General features: G+C 36.6%; 1 protein-coding gene and 1 pseudogene across 1 annotated transcript in view; one reads left to right on the forward strand and one right to left on the reverse strand.

Annotated features, from left to right (window-relative positions):
* Positions 1-376: 376 nt before the first annotated feature.
* Positions 377-1,397, reverse strand: LOC113562709 (annotated as a pseudogene).
* Positions 1,398-2,593: 1,196 nt separating this feature from the next.
* LOC113562701 overlaps positions 2,594-23,427 on the forward strand; it is a 66,777-nt gene continuing 45,943 nt past the window's right edge. Inside the window, exon 1 of the mRNA XM_026972848.1 lies at positions 2,594-2,758. Within this exon, the coding sequence (XP_026828649.1) occupies positions 2,594-2,758 (165 nt within the window). The remainder of the gene's footprint in view (positions 2,759-23,427) is intronic.

Raw genomic sequence — 23,427 nt, forward strand, 5'->3', positions numbered from 1 at the left:
ACACGGCGCCGCGTTTCGCGTGCGTATGTTGTGTACACAATTATTAAGTGCTTACATTTATGCCTGTCATAATTGGCTTCGTTAAATGAAGAGAGTGACTGAGGAATTAGCTTGCCGGTAATAACGCGGCTATTTATTAACACGTGAAACGAGACGCCACGGACTTCACGAATGAACCTGCGTTCGCAACTCGTGAAGTAGATCTCCTCTTCTTTAACGCATTCGGCGTTTAGTCGTAGCTTTTTCCTTTTAGAATCAATGGTGAGTATTTAAAACTCAGAGAATTTGCTTTTTAATATATTGGGTCATTAAGTATGAAACTTTACAAATAGAACATAAACTTTTGCATTTTTTGGCACATGGACATGATTTATTTTCAATCGAAGTATGCGCCCATGTTATCTACACACTTCTGCCATTTTAGTGGTAGTTGGTCTATGCCTCTACTATAGAAGCCAGGAGTACGGGAATCGATGAAGTCGCGGAAGGCTGTTTCGACTGCCTGTTGAGAATTGAAGAATTTTCCCACCAACAAGTTGTCCAAATTCCGGAAGAAGTGATAGTCGGTAGGTGATAGATCTGGTGAATATGGTGGATGACGGAGAGTTTCCAATTCCAACTCCTGTAGCTTTGCCACGGTCAGTCGTGCAGTGTGCGGTCGAGCGTTATCATGCAACAGGATTGGCATTGACCGATTGACCAATTTCGGTTGTTTAATAGCAAGTTGTTGCATCATTTCGTCCAGTTGCTTGCAATATACTTCAGCCGTTATCGATGTACCAGGTTTCATAAAGTTGTAGTAGATAACACCTGGACCTGGACCACCAAACAGTCACCATAAGCTTCTTCTGTGTAACGTTGGGTTTCGCGTGATGTCTCGGTGGTTCATCAGCGTTCAACCACTGATGTGAGCGTTTACGATTGTCGTAGAGTATCCACTTTTCATCGCAGGTCACAATTCGATTAAAAAAAGATTCATTTTTGTGACGGGAAAGCAAAGAAAGTGAAGCCTCTAGACGTTGCGCCTACTGCGCATCGGTCAATTCGTGCGGGACCCATTTGTCCAACTTCTTTATCTTACCAATTGCAGCTAAATGAACCAATATGGTGGGTATGGAAACATTGAATATCGATGCCAATTCACGTGTACTTTGAGATGGATCGGACTCTACTACGGCTCTCAAGTGATCATTATCCACCTTCGTCTTTGGTCTTCCACGTGGCTCATTAGCGAGGCTGAAATCTCCATCTCTGAAGTTTTTGAACCAATTGCCCACCGTTGCTTTAGTAGTTGAACCTTCACCAAATACAGCGTTGATATTACGAGCTGTCTCCGACCCTGTGGTTCCACGGCGGAACTCATATTCATAAATCACACGAATTTTGGACTTTTCCATAGTTCTATAAAAAAGAATCCACCAATAAAACTAATGAAGATATTTGAACAAACAAATATGACATTTGAAGAGCGAACATACATCTATCACACTAACCTAACCTGATACTGACGTCTGGCGCCAAATTTGAGATAACAAATGTTAAAGATGGCGCTTTTACATTTGTAAAGTTTCATACTTAATGACCCAATACATGTTCTTTTACATTTATATCAAATGCTTGGAATTTTCTTATTTTTAATGGAGATATATGTCTGAGAATTATATGCATGTTTCGTCAACGAGAGAAACATAGTTGGGTTCTGTGCGTCTTTAAGCAGTTTATTCCTTAGCCCTGAGGTTGTCGGATTTGTCGTATTTTTAAAAACTTTAAGTTGTTTAATTCATTTTCTGTCGAAATAATGACTAGCTAGCTACATCTCATTCCGATTTTACTTTGGTTTCTGAGCCTCCTTGCGAAAGGATGCTTCACAAGATACAAGCAAAAAAGTATTCCTGGTTTCAAGATGGAAGTTTCTCTTTTTCTAAGTCAAATGTGACAGAGATGTCATATAGCAAAGATAAATCTAGACTTTGAATGGCATTTTTTAGGAGAATATACATTGCATGTATGTACATCTAATGAATTTTCCCAGTTTCGATTTTTATTGATAATTCCTAACTTATTTAGCTAGATATCATGTTTCTTTAATTTAAATTATGTCTTTTAACTTCTTTTTCTTTTCATTAAAAAATATCAGTATATCTCATATTGTGCATAATATTTAACAAGTTTTTAAGTTTTTCGTAAGATTGATATATTCCTATCTCAAGATTAACAAAAGATCATGATTACTGAAGAAGAGAGTTTCTAACTTATAGAAAGAAGTTTATTGCAGTTACGTAAAATGAATTATATAAATATATATTTCAACTTCAATTAAAAATTGAAACACAAAAGAATTTCACACATACTTGCACCTTCCCTTTTCCCTTTCTTTGAATGTGTCACGAAAATGTTTCGTTAAAAAAGCTTGCAGTTATAAAAAAAATATGTGGACTCATTGTGTGGCTTAATTTTGACATCAAACCAGAGACCTTTCTTAACGTGGTCCATACCTAATCTCTGATGCTCACATTCCTAATGCATGGAACGAGCGTCCGAAAATGGATGTCGCGGCAACCGTGGGAGGCATTTCGGCATCTGGAAAAAGACGATGGCGCGCGGCAACTCCATCCAAAGAGGTAGATTTACTATCAGAGAGATTTCATTCCTCTGGGGTTTAGGTTTTCTCGGCAATCCCATTACGGAAGTCAAATGTGATTTAGGATCTTGGCCTTATACCATGCACCAGCTTAGCCATAGGCTCGAGACGGCCATGGTGTACACCATAGGCGTTTCATATCTCCTCAGGACAGATACCAACCGCCGTGCTCCTCGAGGTTTCACAGCCAGCCATAATCATGGGCGTTTCCAGACGCGTAGCGAGAATTAACTTCTCGGAGGCTTTTCTAATCAATATTCCGATCGTGGAGAGAACAGTCACGGCAAGAACGTCTAGAAAAATGGCCGCCGATTCAATGCTCTATTAAATATTAAAATTTAACGCGTTTAAGTCATGTATAATATTTAATGACTTTTAATTGATACTATTTTTCCTGTTACGAATTACCGCATATTGATGAATATCACAATTTCTATTTGTTGTAGAGTGTATTATTTAGCTCAATTATTCAGAATAGTGTTGTACATTGATCGAGAGCACATAATGTGATCAGAAGAAATCAAAATAATTCGATTTGCCTTCATGCAACTATATATTATCATCGTTAGTTCGGCCCTGTATTTCATCTCGATTTCAAGACATGGCCTGCTGACTTGAGACATGTCGTGTTGCGGGTTCGAGCCTCGCTTATCCGCATTTGCTATACCCGTTATTATGCAGACGATAATGGTCGCCGCATAAATATTCACACCGGTGATGCCCATAAATGCTACCGTTGCCGCGCGCTGCATGGTATATTCGATATATGGGTAACATGCGTATGGGCATTAGCGTTTGCTACGTAATTTACCATCTTGGATCAGCATCAAATCCTTGATCCTGCTGAGCAAGCGGATTATTAATCACGTGTGCCGACGTGAGGCATTTCGATTGGCTATCGAGAAGTTAGTCCTTGCTGATTGATATGCGATTTATATCTTTAATCTAGAGATGGATTGGTTTCGTTTATCGAGAGTCCAAGTCCATCTGATTTTTTGAAATCGATGTTGAAAAAATGCCCCGATATTTTTATTCTTATTTACCGATATTTGCCTCCTTTTTCGTTTCTGTAATCAGTTCTATCAGTGCATGATCTAATCCCAAGCAGGACATCAAAACTGGTCGGAGCTGTTTTCGTACCATATTGAAGCAAAGCATCGTGAGGGGTCCACTTACACAATTATCTACTCGCGGAATCTTCTTGGCGGTCGCTTGCTTGCCGTTTTACTGCCTGCCGCCTGCTCTCTCTCTCTCTCTCTTGCTCTTTTTTAGTTTTACTTCCAAGCTGCTCTTTTTAAGACTTTTCTTACCTTTTCTTTCTTTCACGCAGTCTTTCGCCTGGCCTCTTCGCATCCTCACGACTCGACGGTTGTTGCCGCCATCCTCTCTTTCTACACGCCTCACTGAGCCGTCCCCATTTTCTCTGGTAACTTCGTCGACACCGGTTGTGTCGAAAATACGAATAGCGGCAGTGACTGCCGCGGAAATTATAACAGGTCCGAGTGCAAATTCATTCGATGGATCCATATGGAAATAACGAACAAGTGCTACATGTAAATCAACTATGTTGAATGATATTTCAAGAAGAAATTTTGATATTGCTTTACATATAAAAATAATTACGCGGTTTAAACGAGTCATATTACCATTTATGAATGGTTGATGTAAAAATAGAAAAAGACATTACATAGTTATCTCGCTTGCATGCAAATGAAAAAATATTTTAATATGTAAATTCAATTTTAATATCTTTTATAGAGACAAATAGAACTGATATATGTATATAAAAAGAAAATTATAATTTTTTCCTATAAAACAAGTGCACATGTACATTGCAAGTTAAATTTATATTTTGCATAATAATTGAGCAATGCAAAACGCAAGTTAAATTAAATTAATGGATTAAAAAACTGCGTCAGCGAAGAAAGCGTTAAATGTGTTTCTTGCTGTTCGTAACTAGGAAGATACGAGTAAGAAGTGTATGTTACGATTAGGCACCTTAGTCGTAAATATAGCAAGCCATGAAACGTAACGAATTTCGAATTATGCGACATTCTCGCTATGCGCGATAACGACTTTAAGCTTCATCCCCGTGTATTCAAGAATTCTTTGTAGTAATTCATTTCCTCATAGTTCAAGTTCTTACAGTAAGAATTTTATACTTTTGTTAGAAAATAAATTAAGCTTTCATTATAGAACGAAAAAGGAAGATGTCGGATGGAGTAAAATATAAAAATTACTTTGGTTGAAACACATATCACGAAAATATTTTATTATTGATTTGTATATCCAAAAATTCTTTTACGATAGAATTTTTAGGCTGACTCTGGAATGCTTAATGCTTTTATATTTTGGCGAGGGAATTCTATCCCTGCTATTGCTCTGCGGCTATTAAAACCAGTGTCACACTGGACCAGAGTGATTTGTGTTCTTGATGGAAACAAGTTTCAAACTTTTTGTCATGGCGGCTAAAATGGTGAAGAGACCACATTTTTCCTTTTTAAGCATCTTATAGCTTTCTGGCCTTTATGTGAGAGCAGCGGACTATATACAAATTACCGCGCCGAATGTAATCCATTTCAAATTTCAGCTTACAGGGGAATTTCTCAAGCGTAACTCATACCAAGAAAAGATTAATCGAATGAACGAAATTGGCATTTCGATTAATAAAATACGTTAAAAAAATATAATGTTGTTTGTATATAATCAACATAATATCCGTTAATTGAATGATTATAATCGCCTTAGTATTTTCTGAAAATCAGTTTCGAATTTGTTTCTCAAAACAGAGAGAGAAAAAGAGAGAGAGAGAAAGATGGTTTTTCACACTGTTGATTTATTTTGTCTTTTCGATCAACGCTCCGGGACGCTTTCGGGATATGGCGGCTAAAACGCTGTCTAACAGTGAACCACGTTGGCTCGTATTTCGAAGCATGCATGGAGCAGAGTGGACAGTCGTAAATACACGTGTAAATATATAGCGGCTGTTACGTTGGCCGCTGTAAAGTCGTAGTATGTAGCCAACGTTAAATGTTCGAATCCTTACGGGGGATTTGTGACTACAATGAATCTTATTTTGCGCAGCGTGTGATGTTAATCGGATTACGACTAAACTTTTCGAATAAATGATGAAGCATGCTGGAAGATTTAACGAAGGCGGGTGGCTTCGTTAAATAGTAAAAATAGTAGCTGTTATTTAGTAATATTATACAAATTGCTTGAGATAACGGGGAAAGTAGCAATTAGTGATTTATATGGTATTTAAATGGAACTTCATAATATAACATAATTATTGATACTTCTTTATTAATTTTCTAATATATTCATTATTAATATTAAAATAATTCATAATTATTAAACTTCATAATTTGTAATATAATTTAGTCCAAATAATGTATGTGTAACGTCGGTTTTATGTAGTTTAATACATAGATTTCTCTTTATCTTCAGATATAATGTAATTTAATTCAAACATGGTTCAGTTCTCTGAAAAGAGTTGTTTCGATAAGATGCTTTAGCCGCATTTTTTGCGTTAACCCTTTTGAAAGTAAGTGAAACTATTTTGACCACTGAGAAAATCGGAACACACTGTACGGAAAAGGGAACACGGAAGTGGTGTATAACCAAGAAATTCTAACACCAGAAAGGCCAAGCAAAAAAGAGCGGTTTTATGTCGGCCACTCAAAACGAAATCCCTACCAATAAAATAATTAAGGTCAGCAGGATTCTTTTGGCTTCCTGCTTTACCACTAGACTCCCAGATTCTTTTTTCACACGCGGTTGGTTTTCTCAACTTACTTCTGCGAATCCTTTCAGGTTACTCCTGAAAACGTTCCTCCAAGTCATGGCATTAGAAATAAGAAACTTTTTAAATAAAAAATTAATTAATACGAAGGTTGATTCAAATTTTTATTGATTCTAAATATGTATCCGACGAATCAATTAGGTATTGAAGAAAGACTTTATCATCATCTCTGATGTAGTTATATAATTAGACTTCTTGATCAATTCACTTATGTCTCTCATTAGTGCGCTAATAATACTGACACTTAAAAGGTAATGATTGTTCTGGACATATTCAACTTGCAAAACCGGCTTAATTATATACAACCAATCAAGGCTTGAGGTAATGGATGGCAAGCATAATAAAAGCAAATTACTCGAAGTGCGTATATTAAGAATTAATAAAGTTATGTTGCAGGGACAAGTTACTCTTGCATATGCATCACGATTTATGAAAATGATCATTCAGTAAATCTGAGATAAGTACCTACGCATGTAAAAAGTAAATTTTTTATATGAATTACGGAGAATGACACAATTATTATGCAGTATACATATATCCTATTTCAACAGACGATATGTAACGATATTGTGACATTATGTGTGCTTTCGTCAGGAGGGAATTCACAACCCAAAATTTTGTACACCACTGCCGATTTTAGACAATGCTATAAAATTCGAGAAAACACTGCCAATTAATTATTCTGACAATTTAATCAAAATCCCCCCGTACCTCCCGTAAAACGACAATTTAAGTTCACAATTGTCTCAATCAATCTAAGAATAATTAATATTAATGATTTATAATGGACCGCTGCTTACTTTTTTCGGTCCACTGCCGAATTTTTGTACACCAATGCCGACTGTGAATTACCCCCTGGCTTTTGTAACACTTGACACGCAGTTAAATATATTTGTATATTAATATGTATTATATATATGTTATTATATTAATATAATATTTAATATTATATTAATTCGAAGTAGCCGATTGATTTCCGGTTCCTGTCGGTACCGTGTGAAGACGAAACTAAACGTAGGAAATGTCAAATGTACTTATGTGTCGCACTATGAATCGATAGAAACCAGTAAAAATCAGGTCGCTCATGAAAGACGTTGACGTATGCTGCGCTGTGATCGTGGTCGAAACGATTGTCGAGACCGAGTAAGTGAGATATCAAGGAAAAGCGATAGTTCTCGAGGGAGACATAGATACGCGTGGATATACATCACGGCACTCGGAGTGCTGCATTTAAAAGGATTTACGGCGTCAACAAAAATAATCGTTTAACGCGAGAGAGGGAGGAGGAGGGAAAGAGAGAGAGGCACGCGTTTGTTCAGCGCTGGATGACCGGTCGAACGGTCACCCAGTGTCTATTGCCCATCAAATGACCAGTCGAACGAGCGCTCTTCGGGAAGACCGACTTCCGTGAAGAAATGGCACCGATTGTCATTACAATCGTAGATCTGTACTTAATCCTTTCCTCGCAGCTTGTCCAAATTACGCGATAGTGTCGTAACGCAGCGTGGCAGATAATCGAAAGTAATCGCGACAATATTAATGGTCCATGTGAGTGCAAAGTGGGAAACGAGGTAATCCTGAATCTCCATCTACGCGTATGACACAGCGATGGCGCTATGAGATTCTACTTCCGTCTCAGATTCGCAGTTTTGTTTTCAGGTAATGTTGCGATACACACTGCCGTTGCGCAAGTTTATATTGTATTTATTCGGCAAGGGGAGTCGCAAAGAGGATGCTTAAACTGTAAAGTGGTGGTGTGTCTTGTCAGGTCAAAAAGTAACTATAATCACAGAGGGAGGTTTTTGGTATGCGTAAACACAGTGGCAGTTTCGTCAATTTCGACATTTCGCACTGTCGAGGGTCATCAACAAAGGACTACGGTGATGGTTACCAAGTACAACCGGCGATATCAGTCGAGGGATTAGAGTCGCGGGAATATCTCGCTGAAATTCCGCACATATTCACGTCGCACAATCTCGAGTTTAATAGCGAGGATACACGACTGCGGAGTCTGCGATAAGGACACTAAAGTATTATATATATACCACGAGTTATGTACTTCGTGTTTTTATGTGTCAATATATAAATTATTGTTATTATCAGTTTTTTTAATGCAATCGAAAATGCTTACGTATTTGGCATTTGGTAGAAACTGTGGCAATTATAATGCTTGTAACAGTTTGAAGGTTTTGAAATATTGAAGAACTTTCCTTCCTCACTTTTACATTTATTTTATCGAAAAATTAAAACAGTGTATACGAATAATGCGGACAGGATTGTGTATGTACTGTATATACAGGGTGTCCCGGGTTTTAACCGACAAACTGCGGGAGCATATTCTACTAGTGGAAATAAGAAAGAATTCTTATATCGAGTTTGCTTAGAAATGCTTTATTACAAAGTTATAAACTAATATTGAAAAGAAATATGAGATAAGTAACAACGGATTTTTTCACAAAAATAAAAATTATCTACGCAATGATTTAGTGACGCATTTCAAAATGTTGTCCTTGCACATCGATGCAAGCTAGACATCGACGCAGTACAGAATTTGTTACGGTACGACATTCCTGAAAATTTTGTTGCGTCTCAGTAACTGAATTAGTAATTCGTTGCTTTAAATCTATCTGGTACTCTCCTGTTAGGAAATCTACGTTGATACTCTCGTACGGCAGCTCGTGCATTTCCGTCACAGAATCCGTACACGAAATGAATATCGGTGTATTCCTCATTTGAAAACACTTTTGGCATTCTGACAGTAATTGCTAGTTGACACGACGATTGAAATCTAACAGCTACTGTTGTGAAAGTAACAATCATATTGAATCGTTTCAACATAGTGAACATGAATACATGTGAATACACGTAACATAAACATCTTCGACCTTGCAAATTCTACACTATGTTCCGTTGTTACTTATCTCGTATTTCTTTTCAATATTGGTTTATAACTTTGTAATAAAGCATTTCTAAGCAAACTCGATATAAGAATTTTTTCTTATTTCCACTAGTAGAATATGCTCCCGCAGTTTGTCGGTTAAAACCCGGGACACCCTGTATATATATGTACAAATCTATAATACTTGTAAATTCTTCCTGCAGATAACAATGTGGAAATTTATTTCATACGTCGACTTCAATTTATGCGGAATATTTTGCCATTATACAGTTAGACAGCTTTTAAGACTACACGATGGCGACGGCCGGTTGACTGTTATCTTTGTTCCTCGCTTTAGACTGCTTGTGCATTCGCTCATGCTAACCGAAAGTTATCATGAGAAAGATAGTATTTTAGCCTAGGCCACTGGTTTATGACAGTTATATTTTGTGCTACTTAGATTTTAGAAAAATATGTGTATAGCTGCGCCCTTTATTCTTAAGATATCCTTTTCTTTTAAAATCAGAAAAACCTTTAAAGTTATATAAAATATATGATATGTAGAGCAAAAATTACATGTAGAATGTATCATGATATTTACGTTTGTACACGCGAGAAAATGTTGTTAAATATATAAACAATTATTTATATAATTGAAAGAGAGAGAGAGAGAGACGGAGAAAGCACACTTCGAGATATATGTTTAAGTAATAATTTATATTTGAACTTTATAAATGACATTACAAACTTATTGATCATTCCTCTGCTGAGCCGTTATTACATCAAAATACCATAAGTATTCTATAATTCAAAATAAAATACTAAAATGTCAAATGTACCTATTTTATTAGATGAACATTGTCACTCACCAAGCCTTAATCGACGCGTTTAGATAAAATTTGTTCAATCAAGAGGAAATTTAAGTCATAATCTTTTTTATAGTACATACGAAAGTTCTCTGAGCAATGCTGTAGACATAATGCAGTACGCACGAGTAAACATTTTACCTACCGAGATTTATGGACAGAAACGGAAATGAAGGGGACTATCGAGAAGGCATGTATTATACGTATAAAATATAATATATTTCAGTACTCTCATGGAAATTCATGTGCCCTTCTCAAAGTGTGCGTTATTATCTGGACTCACGACTTACCATCTAATCTTCCCTCTTTCGAACGCGCAGTGTCATTTCCTTTCTCTCCCTTTTATTTCCTATATCATCCTCTTCCCTCGCGATTTGTCACCGCCCTTAAGTACACAAGTTCCATCTCTGTATGTAGTAGTTGAAATAATTCCATGTTCTGTTGTATACCGTTTCGTTACGTTACTTTTCAATCGAAAGTTTCACTTACACCACGTAGCTATATTTCCATAGAAAATTAACTATTAGCAATAATTACAAGAAGAATAAATTATCGCCATACTCTGGAATATAAGCAAGAATGCAGTATAAATGATTCAGAGACAAAACGAAGACAAACATTGTAAAAATAAGTGTGTCTTTATCCAGTTGCATAACAAAATATAACAGAAAGATTTTGTTATTGTTTGTCTTTTTTGTGAGGTACAAATAATTATCAAATACATTTATATCGGACTTAGTTGAAATCAATCATTCTTGTTCACGCGAGCAAACTAGTAAAGAGAGACACACAAAGAGGGTACCGCTAAACACTCCAACTTATAACTATAAAAGCAAGCGTCAAGTATAATAAACACAAGTTAATGGTATCGTTGATAGAATCATTCTGTTTGTCTGGAGATAAACTAAGTTCCCGAATGAGTTGAGCGAATGTGATTTCTGTGTACTTTTCAGGAATTTATTTTTTCATGATTCAATAGTTATTAATAAAAAATTTATTCGTTTGTGTTCTACATGAACAACTCACTTGCAATTCAATAAAGACAAGACTTAAGGATTTAAGTCTGTTAAGCAATATTACTCATTAAGCAAAGTTACTCAAGTTACTTTGTTGTATATTTGTAAAACGTTTAAGAGTTGTTAGATTTATTTTAACATTTTTAACGAATTGTAAAAGATGTGATTATCAGTATTAACGATCACAAACATGATATAGCGTACCTTATGTCGATTGGATCACATGGATTGATTAAACTGTAGCGTACATTTGGAGGAGGAGGAGAAGGTGACGCGATATATTGCAAAGCACTTGCCGGGACTTTTACGACTACACATTGTATGTTTATAGAGAGTAAATATTTAAATATGCTGTGATGTTTCAGGTAATAGAGCATGTATATCTCATAACAATTTTATGTTGCACGCGTTACAACGCCTTCTGTAATGAAGCGTTCACTAAATTATTTCGCGTGTATACGACGCAAAAATACGTAAGCAATTTATTTCAGGCATATTCGTCGCTAAATCGCGACGTAAAGAGTAATGCGCAAGAATCCGATGGAGGTAGAGAAACAAAGGAGTACTATTTACCCCGAAGTAATAAAATATTTATAAAAATCGAACGTGCCGAGAAACCGACCCTGCCGATAACCGCGAACAGTCGAAAAGAGAAGAAGAGACACAAAGAAGAGAAATTGCAACTTGCAGCCATTCACTGTTGGTGGTTAAGTGTTATTATAAGCGTCGTGATCTGTACGAACATTGAGGACCCTCTCCAAAGGCACATATAGACGGCTCTTCTGCTCGTATACTCAGCAATGATTTCACGTTTACGCCCTGGCTGTCTACGTTGGCAACATTCTGAAAATGCTGATGGCAGGAAGGCAGAGCGAGGCAGAAAATATGCCTCTCTGCGAGACAAAGAAAGAGAGAGAGAGAGAAGAGAAACAAAAAAATGAAAGAGGAAGCAAGAAGTGCTAGCATAAAGAGAGAAAAGGAGAATACAGACGAAGAAAAAGGTGCCAGATAAGAGAAGATGAAAGTGAAAGACGAAGGCGGCGGCCGATAGCGAGCGGAATGGGGTGGGATGTCGAGGCAGAGGGAGGTTTTATTTTATTTTAATGGCGTTGTAAGCTCGGCTGCGCGCACACCGAAGCTACTAAGACTTGGTCTGCCGTTCAGAATCCTCGGTCTAACATGACTACACAGGATTTCGTCTCATCCTTTATTCATGAAAGATTCTTCTTATTCTCTTTCTTTCCCCTATCTTTTTATCCATGAAGAATCCTGCGTAGGAAAACAAATGTTTTCAGCTAAGTTATTTATAATAATAATATAACAAATCTGAATTTTTCTCAATTGATTAACAATGCAAAAGAAAATTATATAAAGAATTACAGTATCAAAATTTCAATTTAATAGTATATCGATTATATTTCGCATAAGTTTCTTTATGACATAGGCAGAATTTTTTATTCATTGTTCAGTTGACATTATAATGTTGTAACGTTTGAAAAATATTTTTGATGCATAAATAATATTTTATCATCCCTTAACGATTCATTAAAACTTATGTGGTTTAAATTTCGATAGAGACGAATTAACGTTTCATGCATAGCTAAAAAGTTATTTTTAGTTACGTTGTCGTTACGTACCGACACCTTTAATTCACTTGTGGAGCTGGAGATAGAGTTGTAGTAAATGGCCGTTTATGAGATCTTAAACAAGGTGTGAAGAGAGGGAATATTGTGAATATAGCGTACGTTAGAAAATTATTGAGCGATGTAATTCCTGTACGCGTATTCTGTCTACTTACTATTTTCAAAAGAAAGGAACTAGCTAATTATACAGGGTGTTTCCTGAGTAAGTAGACAAACTTAAGGAAGATATTCCTTGGCTTATTTTAAGAAGAAAAGGTCATATAAACATATGTCCTAAACTGCTTTGTTTTCCAAAAAAAAGTACATCACTGTTTTCGTTCACTTTTCGTTTATTATAGAACAGTTTGTGTTATTGCAAATGAAACAAATGAAAAACAATAGTAACCAAAAAGAAAAATTATAACGAAAAAGAAAGTAGTAACTAAAAAGAAAAATAATAACATCACAGTAACTGCTGAAAATGTCCACCTGCAGCCATGATACACGCCTCAACTCTCCTTTCCATTGATTGACGTACACGCTCAAAAATAAAAAAGCAGTTTAGGACATATGTTTATATGACCTTTTCTTCTTAAAATAAGCCAAGGAATATCCTCCTTAAGTTTGTCTACTTACTTAGGAAACACCCTGTATAGTGCACATTCTAAAAATTGCATTGCATTTAGTAGATTCGTTGTGATTAGATTAGATTAGGTTTCGTTTGTGGAATTATTTTTGATTGAATGCAATTATGTGTCTCGCGTATACGATCCGATTGAATTGATTCCTCAGCGCAGATCCATTTTCCCCGGATTGTTAAGTTCAAATAACGTGGGGATACGACAGTGGGATATACGACAACGTACGCAACCTCGATGGTGTTGGAGCGACTGTCATGTCGTTATTTATGCTGCACGGCTCGCAATCCACCCTCCGACGACAGCCAACGGCATAAATCCCTCGTGTCCCATCTCCCCGGAACGTTTCCATCTCTCCCTTCTGGCTCCCTCCACCTATTCATTCTCTCTCTTTCTCTTCCTCTATCATTCTTCCTTTGCGTTTCCTTCTTGTTTCCTCTCGTCGCTCCTCTTCTTTCTTCGATTTCTCCCCTAACCACGTGTATCCAGCCAAGAGAGAGTCCTACGGACTTTTGCCCTTATATATATTTCCCCTACCCGGTATTCGTTTCTATCGTTCCCCGGTTATGGTGGTGTCAGGCAAGAGCACCGGAGCGAGCATAACATCGACCCAGCTCGGCCAGCCTCCGCCTACCACCACAACGACCTCGTGGCGCTGCATCGCCGTTGGTGGTTCACCGTGAACTGAAGGACGTGTGCTTATATGATAGTAGAGAAATTTATGGATGCTTTGAGGATGATATCAATCGTTGTAATATTAATAAATTGAGGGATGTATTTACGTTGCTCTCAAGCAGCATGTTGGAATGTTGGAGTCTTGTCGGACATTCTTAACGTTTTTGGGACGATCTTGGGATTGGGTGCGTCACTTACTCCAGCAACTGTCTGCTAGCATTATTATCGAATACTTGTGATTATTGTGGGAAAGAAAAATATAGACGGGCAATACGTACGGACAATACGGGCAAAACGGACATTGACGGTTCTTTCTTTTCCGGTTTCGTAATCTAATGAAATAGGGGTGTATTACTGTAGTACATATAGTGTACTATGTATGCATTAATTCCATTATTACCATTATTACATATGTTCTTATATTGTGACTTTTGATTTCAATTGATACGATACCAATGTCTTTTTCTACACAGTTTTGGTCAATAGGAACCTACCTTTACCTCGTTTAATTACCTCGTTATTCCGCTATCTCATAGCTATCGCTAAACGTGTTGATGTTGGGATAAAAGTGGGAATGAGTGTACGTCCGGAAATTACGAAGGGTCGTGCAGATTGTATAGTAGTATCATAGGACTGAGATACAATGATTGACAAAGATAGACAGAAATAAGAAGAAAAAGAAGAGTACGGATTCTGTAACACGGATAGATGAAGATAGAATTGTGAGGCGGGTAAAAAATTGTAGGGTGCAGATATGTCACGATGACTCTAAAGAAGACAACTATTTTATACTTCTTCAAGTTTTCTAACCGCACGTGTGCGTAAATAATAATTCCAAAGCTGTGCCGTCCAATTGAGTATCTTTCTATTTAGTAACAGACACATTAGCAACTTCATTTTGTATTTCAGAACATTCTTTCTATTAGAAAAGTTGCGATTAATGGTTTTCTGATCAAATGTCAACATAGCAGAGTAGATATAATTACCAAAGTGGAATTAGAGCTTTGTGTACGTACGCAATAGTAGTAGTACTAGCTATAGTTAAAAATAAGCTTTAAAGAAGAGGTAGCAGGGCTCGGGGAATAGGGGGTGACTGGCCGTGAAATTGAAAAAGTTGCCAAGGCCCTGGAACACCGAGAGTGTCGGCGTTGGCAGGAGGCGGCCATCGAGCTCTGTAATTTGCGTTCATAAAACCTCACGGAGGCTTAAGCTCAGGCTTGTCGAAGGGAATACCATTAGTCGGTCGTGAATTTATTTTCATTTAGTTACAAGAAAATTACGCGCTACGTTTATATCTTACATAGCGTTCTATATAGTTAGAACGCAAGTGTCGATGTATATTTTATCGTTGCAACGGAAAGAAAATCATGCGCTTCTCTCATTGGTTCATCCGTTGCACCATATTTGGATAACTGTGGAGAAACTGGCTATGGCGACGGTAATATTGCTAGCGTGGAACTGAAATGTTAGATATTTTGTTCGCTCAAAAATAGTCGATTGTACTATTACGTGGAAAAGTGAATGTATAGATCATTATAGTTTGAGATTACGTTATTGGAACTCACTGAATTAAAGAAACTTTATGTGCTACGTAAGATAATTACGTGTATCATTCCGTGTAAAGTTTCTCCTAAGGATTTCTTATAGTTATAGATTACAAAAATTTGCGAATTATTAGAAATAACTTTTTACCGTGTGATGCATACATAAGAATTCAAGACAAGAATTAAGATATGTACGTAACGTTTGTGAAAAGACGATGCGCGCTGACAAGCATATTTAGCTATTGGTCGCGGGCTTGATATTGACGGTGGAAACCCTGAATATCTATTGCGAGAGGGAGTTACGGAGGGGACATACGAGGGGGAGGTATCTATTGCGTCAACTTCCTGTAGATGGAAGGGATGAATTTGCGCCGCGACGTCCGCGCAGGGGTGCAACGACGCCGACGCAGAATCCGCGGGAACCCGGAACCGCGACCGGAATGCCCGCACCCCATTTTGATTCGCCTCGAAGGTTGTGAGGATGCGTTTACTCAGCACCGGTCGCTGAGTCCATATCTACCGACGGTCGTAGTCACGGAGTCATCGATCGAGTTTCCGTTTACTGCGGTCTCTTTTGTTCCCCGTCGCGTTCACCGTCACGCACTTTCACGAGCGGGATCCGTTCTTGTTTGTTGCGGCTGAAATCCTCTGTCTGCGAGTTGCCACGACGATCCGCGTTTCCGAATATTTCAAAGGTAAGTTGTCCATGGGACAAGTACCTGCTGAAAGCATTATGTGAATCGCTTATATTGTTCCTGGTTGAATATGCTTATTTATTAATGTTCTACGACCGATTAAAAGCCTCTTGACAAATTACGAATTAATTAGTTATTATTGTATCTAATATTTGACGTTATGATATGATATAAATTAATATTTAATGAACAATATCTAAAATTGTAGGTACTGTTTTAAAATAAAAATAGCAATTTAGTTGCTCTTAATCATTCTTTCCGTAGTTAGTGCGATAACCGAAGTGGAACAAAGATAAGAGCAGTTATCTTGTAAAATTATCATTTTGGCACATTATCGTTTGCACAATCGGCGACTATTTGCCTTCGATCAATCGACTTCACTGTCTATCCGCATTTTATGTGTGCAACGGCTTTGGTTTTTTTATAACAGTTTTATATCTCGATTCATTAATTATTGAGATCTATGTAATTTATTATCAGTGTATCTCAATATATTTTCAACATATAAGTAACAAAAGTAACAAAAGTTGCATTGCTTTACGTAGAACATTCGCGCAAACGATAGCAAGTGAAGGGACGCTACATACAATTGTTCCATCTTTCACACATTTCATATATTTTCTTGTTATCATCAAGGTTTTCTTGTTATAAATTACGATGTACATAAATTGTTGCTACGCATTCAACTGACGTATTATATGTTTCATTTCCTGAATTTCCTCAGTTGAGATGCGACACTCGCGCAAAATTCAAATATCATTTTGCAACGTACAATGGTTTATAATAAAAGTTAATGGTTCAATCATCATATCTCTAATTGCTCATATTTGCGTAGATCGATTCATTCTCTCGTATGCAATAAGACAAAATAAATGAAATACAAATTATCTACTAATTGTTCGATATAATAATGCAATACGTCAATTAACTCTTATAAGATTCGTAGACTCAACTTTGTGCAAAGATTCAACACTCAACGTTTTGCAATTACATTTTATTACACAATATTTGTTATTATTAAAAAGAGAGAAAGAGTTAGTAATTGTTGAGAAATATAGTTAGGGGCTTTCACCTAAATTTTTATTTTTATTTTTTATTTTAAATTTCCACTTTGCTAAATGTCCATGTTATTCCGTAGGGTAAAGCGAGGTAATTTGAATAACGGGGAAATTTGAATAATAGTAAGCATTTACGAGAATTTCAGAAAAATATAAGACGTCATGTTTTACAGTATCTTCTTTGTTGCTAACCTCAAACATAAAAACATGGCGTCTTATATTTCTCTGAAATTCTCGTAAATGCTTACTAAATTTCTCCGCTATTCAAATTACCCCGCTTTACCCTAACTGTCTTCGCTTGTACGGCAATCGCAATTATTGTATTATAACTTGCAAAATAATTGCATACTTGCAAAAAGCAAAAGTATCGCGAGATGATGGATTACACCAACGAAAAATTAGTTTAAAATATAATTTTCCTGGATTCTAAAACACAATGATAATTATAGATATAAACTCTTCTTAAGAATCTCAAAGAGATTTGCTACTTGATTTCTTATCTTTTAAAAAATGTGTTTTTTATTTAATGTGTTCTTGCATTTATTATTTCGTTCACTGTTCTACGACAAGTAATATTTTTGTATTTTCCGTATCTTTTGTAAAAGCAATTGCATTTTTTAGATTAATTTAGACATGCTTCTCTTAATATCACCTGGCACTTCTCAGTTCGACACAGAACGGCATATGTATTTAATTAGTAAAAGTGAAACAAGCGGCATGGAGACGTAAAAACTGATTCTGAAATTAGATAGGATGCTGTCACGTGTTCATTACGATGGCTACGAGTGACAGGTGGGCCTTAAAAAACAAAAGACTCGTGTACTCTGTTGGTATTTTCCATTCACTGCGGACTCGTGGCCAAGCGGCGTGTAACGGCAATAATGAAGTTGCATAGTTATGTTAATTGAGAAGTTAAACAGAAATAGGAGCATTAAACACATTTGGCCCGCGGAGTTTGTTGATATCCGACGATGCGGTTAATGCTCATTCGCTTATGTGATAAATGTGCGCGAAATCGCAAAATCACGTCTTAAATCAGCTTAATTGACCTAACGTGCTTTGTTCCTTCAAAGCCTTGCTTAATTACCGAATTCTCAAAAGTGCGACTGATTTATTAATGATAATAACGTTTTGCTTGATCTCTAAGATTCGTACTCGTAACGTTTTACTTTATCTTACCTCTATCGACCGTGCATCATCTATTTCATATTCCATGTGTTTTTACAATTACTTTTCTAGCGAAAGATATTGTTTTATCTGGTGGAATTTCTCGTATAAATTATCAGAATTTCGAAAATATGAGAGCAATCGAGATTTGTTACAAGCAAACTATCGAATTAAGTAGTAATCATAAGTATACGGATGTTTTAACATAAGTTTGTGAAAGAGATCTATCGTTATAGCACGACATGATACATTTGACGCGGTGTTTAATAGATCGTAAAGAACCTTTGAGTGTCACGATAAATATAACAACTCTTACTATGGATGTCCGTGTCTTGTGCTTCGAGCATTATCACTTCCACCAATATCGAACAGTAAAGCAAATACTGTCCTTTTCCATGTGAGTCCCATATTAATCCCATGTTCATTATATGCCATAGAAAAACTTGAATTTTAAACGAGCTTAAATTTTTGGGTATAACACCTACAATTCTAGTGACAATTTATATGTTATATTAGAAAGCTTACCAATGCATTTTTCCGTGTGCACAGATTTTCGTAGTTTGTATGCAATTTATTTCATGTCGCTAACAAAGATCAGAAAGAAATTTAGCTGATGTTGTGAAAAAGATCTGATAATTAATGATCTTGCTTCACTATGTGTGTGTGTGCATATGTACATACATATATTATATACAAGGAATATAAAAAGAAACGTAGAATGCAACATAGTGAGGCGGGAAGAGAGATGAGGAGAACGGAGGGCCAGATCCGGGGCTTTTGGCTGGCTGCAAGGATCGATTCGTTGCTCCTCAGCGCGAGTAAACTCAGCGTCGAATCTGCCCTCCTGTATTTCTCTGCTTTCCCCTTTCCCTGCACGCATATCCCTCTTTTTCTCCGCCTTCGAGCACTCCCTGCTCCCTAACAACCTGCTACACCACATGATGCTGTGCTAGATGCTTTATTCTGTGTTTTGGAACTCTACAATACTGTCTTATTATAAACATGGTAATAACTTTCTTAATAAAAACGCAATATTTTTTATTTTACAAAAGAGTTAAAGAGTAAATAGATTTAAATGTCAAAGCTATTTTTAAAACAAAAGAGAATGTAGTTTACGAAGAGGCTTTGTTCGTGAGGAAACAGCTGTACTTTTTGAAATTTTCTGTATAGAAATATGTAGGTGTGGCTTGTGACATGAGACAGAACTAGCTCGTATTTTATTTTGAGTATCAGACTCCCCCGATCTCTCGAACTCTGCGTGAGAGCATTCTGTTCGCTGGGGATGAAAGGAAGCGAAGAAAAGGAAGGCGCGGAGTTGTATATTTTAATGATGACGCAAAGAACTTTCAAAAGAAAATATATCTCTTAGTGATCATACGATTTCTATTACAGTTAATTTATAAAAGAATTCGGATCATACTAAATATTATCATAATAAACATACATAAATATGTTTAGATCAGTACAGCTAGAAATTACACGAATCTTATTTTTTTAATATTTAGCTATATATGGTTAAAATTCTAGATAATAAAAGAGGAATTCTCCAAGTTTTTTAAAGGAAACTATTTCCACGCACAACAATTTGTATTTTCCTTGATAACAAGGATTTGTTTCGTAACTGCATTCATATTTTTCTTGAGCACCCGATATATTGCGGCATCCGAACTAGCATTCTTCGTTGGTGGGGGTTACTCGACAAGACGCGTCAGAGCAAAAGGTTGCTTTCGTTGGGTAGGGGAAGGCTGCGAATCGGGAGTGGTGTGGAGTACCGGACGCTCTTTTACCGTACCGCAGTTCACCAATGGTGGGGGTCGAACCGTATCGAGTGGCGTTCGAAAGGGGGGTCAGGAGGGTGGAGCGTGCAGTCTGCGCGGCAGAACGACCGGCTGAGTGCGCGGTACGTCCCATCCAGATATCATGAGCCTCATTTCACCAACGTGGTCCATTGTTATGTGCTCGAAAGGTACTGACGGAGTACATTGTTGGCGGCACGCACGCGCGCACGACCTCCTTTAGTGACCTACGTCGTCGATGTCGGTCTCACTGCTGTCGTAGCATGAAGCCTCGTACATTGAACGGCCACCGGCCTTTTTGAAGATTCCGTGCAAATTGCCCAGCCCAGCTGTATCAATGGTCAACCTTCGCGGCGGGACACGTCATTCATCTTTTTTCTCTTTCTTTTATATCTCTCGATTTGTCGGTTTTGTTCTTCAGTATCAACGAGCGCGCCGATTAATTGTCACGGATTCCCCTCATGCCCACTCGATTGGCATGCTCGATAAATCTCATGGTAATCAGTGGGAAAATTCAATAACATACTGCATGAAGTGATAATGTTGCAATGACCTGGTACTCTCTGGTGATAGTGAGGATCATTTGAATAATGAACGAATCTTTTGCATTTGTCACTTAAAAAGACTATAGTGAAAGTGATTAGAGAATATTTGTAGTGTTAACTTTTAATAGTCTTAGTTTTTGGCCGTTTCTTGAATTTCAAAGCCTCCGTTGGAAGATTCCGTAATATCTGGTCAGATGACCCGCCGAAACTCAAGGTACGATATGGAGTTATTTTTATATTATATTTATATTGGTCACTATAACATAAAGTAAAATATTAAATTAATCACATACTAAGAAAGCACATCTAAAAATATAAAAAATGGGGAAAAGGTTACTACGTTGATAAAAAGAGATATATTAGCATAATTCCAAATTTAATACGAAAATATACTGTTATTCTAAAATTTAAGAAATATTCTCGTGCTGTGATGCATGTATATACACGTCATAATGTTGCATGATTTAAATAAAATGCTACTTGAAAATGTGAAAATATAACGTTAATTTATAGGGAAATGCGAATGATGAATTTAACACGTTTGAATATTACGGAAAATCCGCGAATGGGAAGGTCGTGAAGAAATTGAGCTGGGTGTGGATCGGCGCCGCATTTGCCCGTTAGACTTTTTCATTAGTTTGTTTACACTAAGAATTAGAGAGTAGTTCTAGAGACAGGATAGAGTCACTATGCAAAGAGCTGTGGAATCTGTGTGCCTAACGGTACAAAGTTTTCGGAACTGTGACATGTCCTCAAGGAAATTATACAAAGAAATATTTAATTTCTAATAATATAATTTTTTTACACACTCTGATATTCGAGTCATGAGTTTTTTATGCATTCTGTACTATTGTAGTTTAAGGATCGGTATCCATATTGGGTTCGAATACGTATTAGTGCACATAATAGATAAATAATACATAAATTATATTTAGGAGTAAAGCGAAAGTTGTTTTTATGCGATTTTCATGTATTGCGTTGTGTGTCACTTTTATTACTGCATCGTGCTTTTCGGTATTAGCTTGGAATTGTGTCATAACATACACGATCGGTTTTATTTGCATTTAACTTCACGATATTTACGGATACGATGAACAATAAAACAGAATCACACAAAAGGTACACAATCGCATGTCACCTACATGTTTAAAGTTCGTAAAATATTTACTAGTCAATGAAATTGAAAGTATGATTTGGAAACGATTCATTATAGCATCGCTCGATTCCACAAATGTAATTTGTGAATTATGTTTATATAAACTTACTCTTTTCATCAGTCAGTACTGATGACTCCGGATAGATTCCGCGTTCCATGACGGCTTTGTGCCGACGTTTCGCAGACATTGCAGTCCGCATCATCGGGGCTGAGCTCTGATACTGAGCTCCCTTGGTTTGCAATAGTCCTTATATATCCACATTAATTAATCGATTAATCGATTCGATCAACGTTTCTCTCTTTCGAGTTCGAGGAAAGATTCTTCTCCAAGTTTTCGTTAAATTTCATTCGAGTTTGTTTTAATGCTTTTTCGTCTTATGTATTAATGAAAGAGTGCTTTTCATGTTCGAATCGAGGTAGAGGGTTTTAATTAAAAACCGGGAGGGCCACGTGCCAAATGGGATTTACCTGATAATCTTTCTCACGGTTGTCAGGTTGTCAGGATGCTTCCAAATTTCTAACCTTCACGATGTTTTCTAGCAAAGTAGTCTTGTGAACTTACTCTTTTCACCCTTAGTTTTTAAAAACGTACGTAATTTAAATATATTTATAATCAAAACTTAGATTTTAAATGTATCAAAAATAGAGCTTGTTTTTACTTCTACAAGTTTTTTAATTGCAAGAGAAAGTGTATGTTTCAAACATTGTTGAGAAAATATAATTGAGAGAATATGGTTTGCTGATTTTTAGATGGAAATTATCTCTAATCTTCTAAAACACGATATTCATCTACATATAATTTTTATCCGTGTTTAAATATGTGATATGGGAAGTTAATTACAGCTATACATTTTTCTAGCAACAAGTTTTCTTCCTTACAGCTCAAACGATAGATAGATTTTATAGAAAGACATGAATTGCTCAATTATTATACAATAACCATAAAGTTTTATACAACATCTTAGGATAATTATACTGTCGCTTGTTAACGTTCATTTCTTAAAGCTTTGAGTTTCAAAGATACTTAAGTGATTATTTTTGTTTTTCACGATATAATAACTTTCCTTGCGTGCTTTAACCATACATGGTGCATACATCTACTTAGCTTCCTAGTATCGGTAATATATTTGTAGCTTCAATCTCCTATGGGGTCATTCGCGAGAATTTAAAGTCAATAATCTTGTTACAACTCACTACCGTTCACTTTTAAGAGAATAGTATACATAACCCCGTGGTAAGAGACACGATAAACCTTAAGTGTCGGTTTGCACGGTAATTCCTTCCTCCGCAACCATTATGAACGGTCGTTATCACATTACCTATTG

Source organism: Ooceraea biroi, chromosome 10 (assembly GCF_003672135.1).
Source record: "Ooceraea biroi isolate clonal line C1 chromosome 10, Obir_v5.4, whole genome shotgun sequence".
Lineage (NCBI taxonomy): Eukaryota > Metazoa > Arthropoda > Insecta > Hymenoptera > Formicidae > Ooceraea > Ooceraea biroi.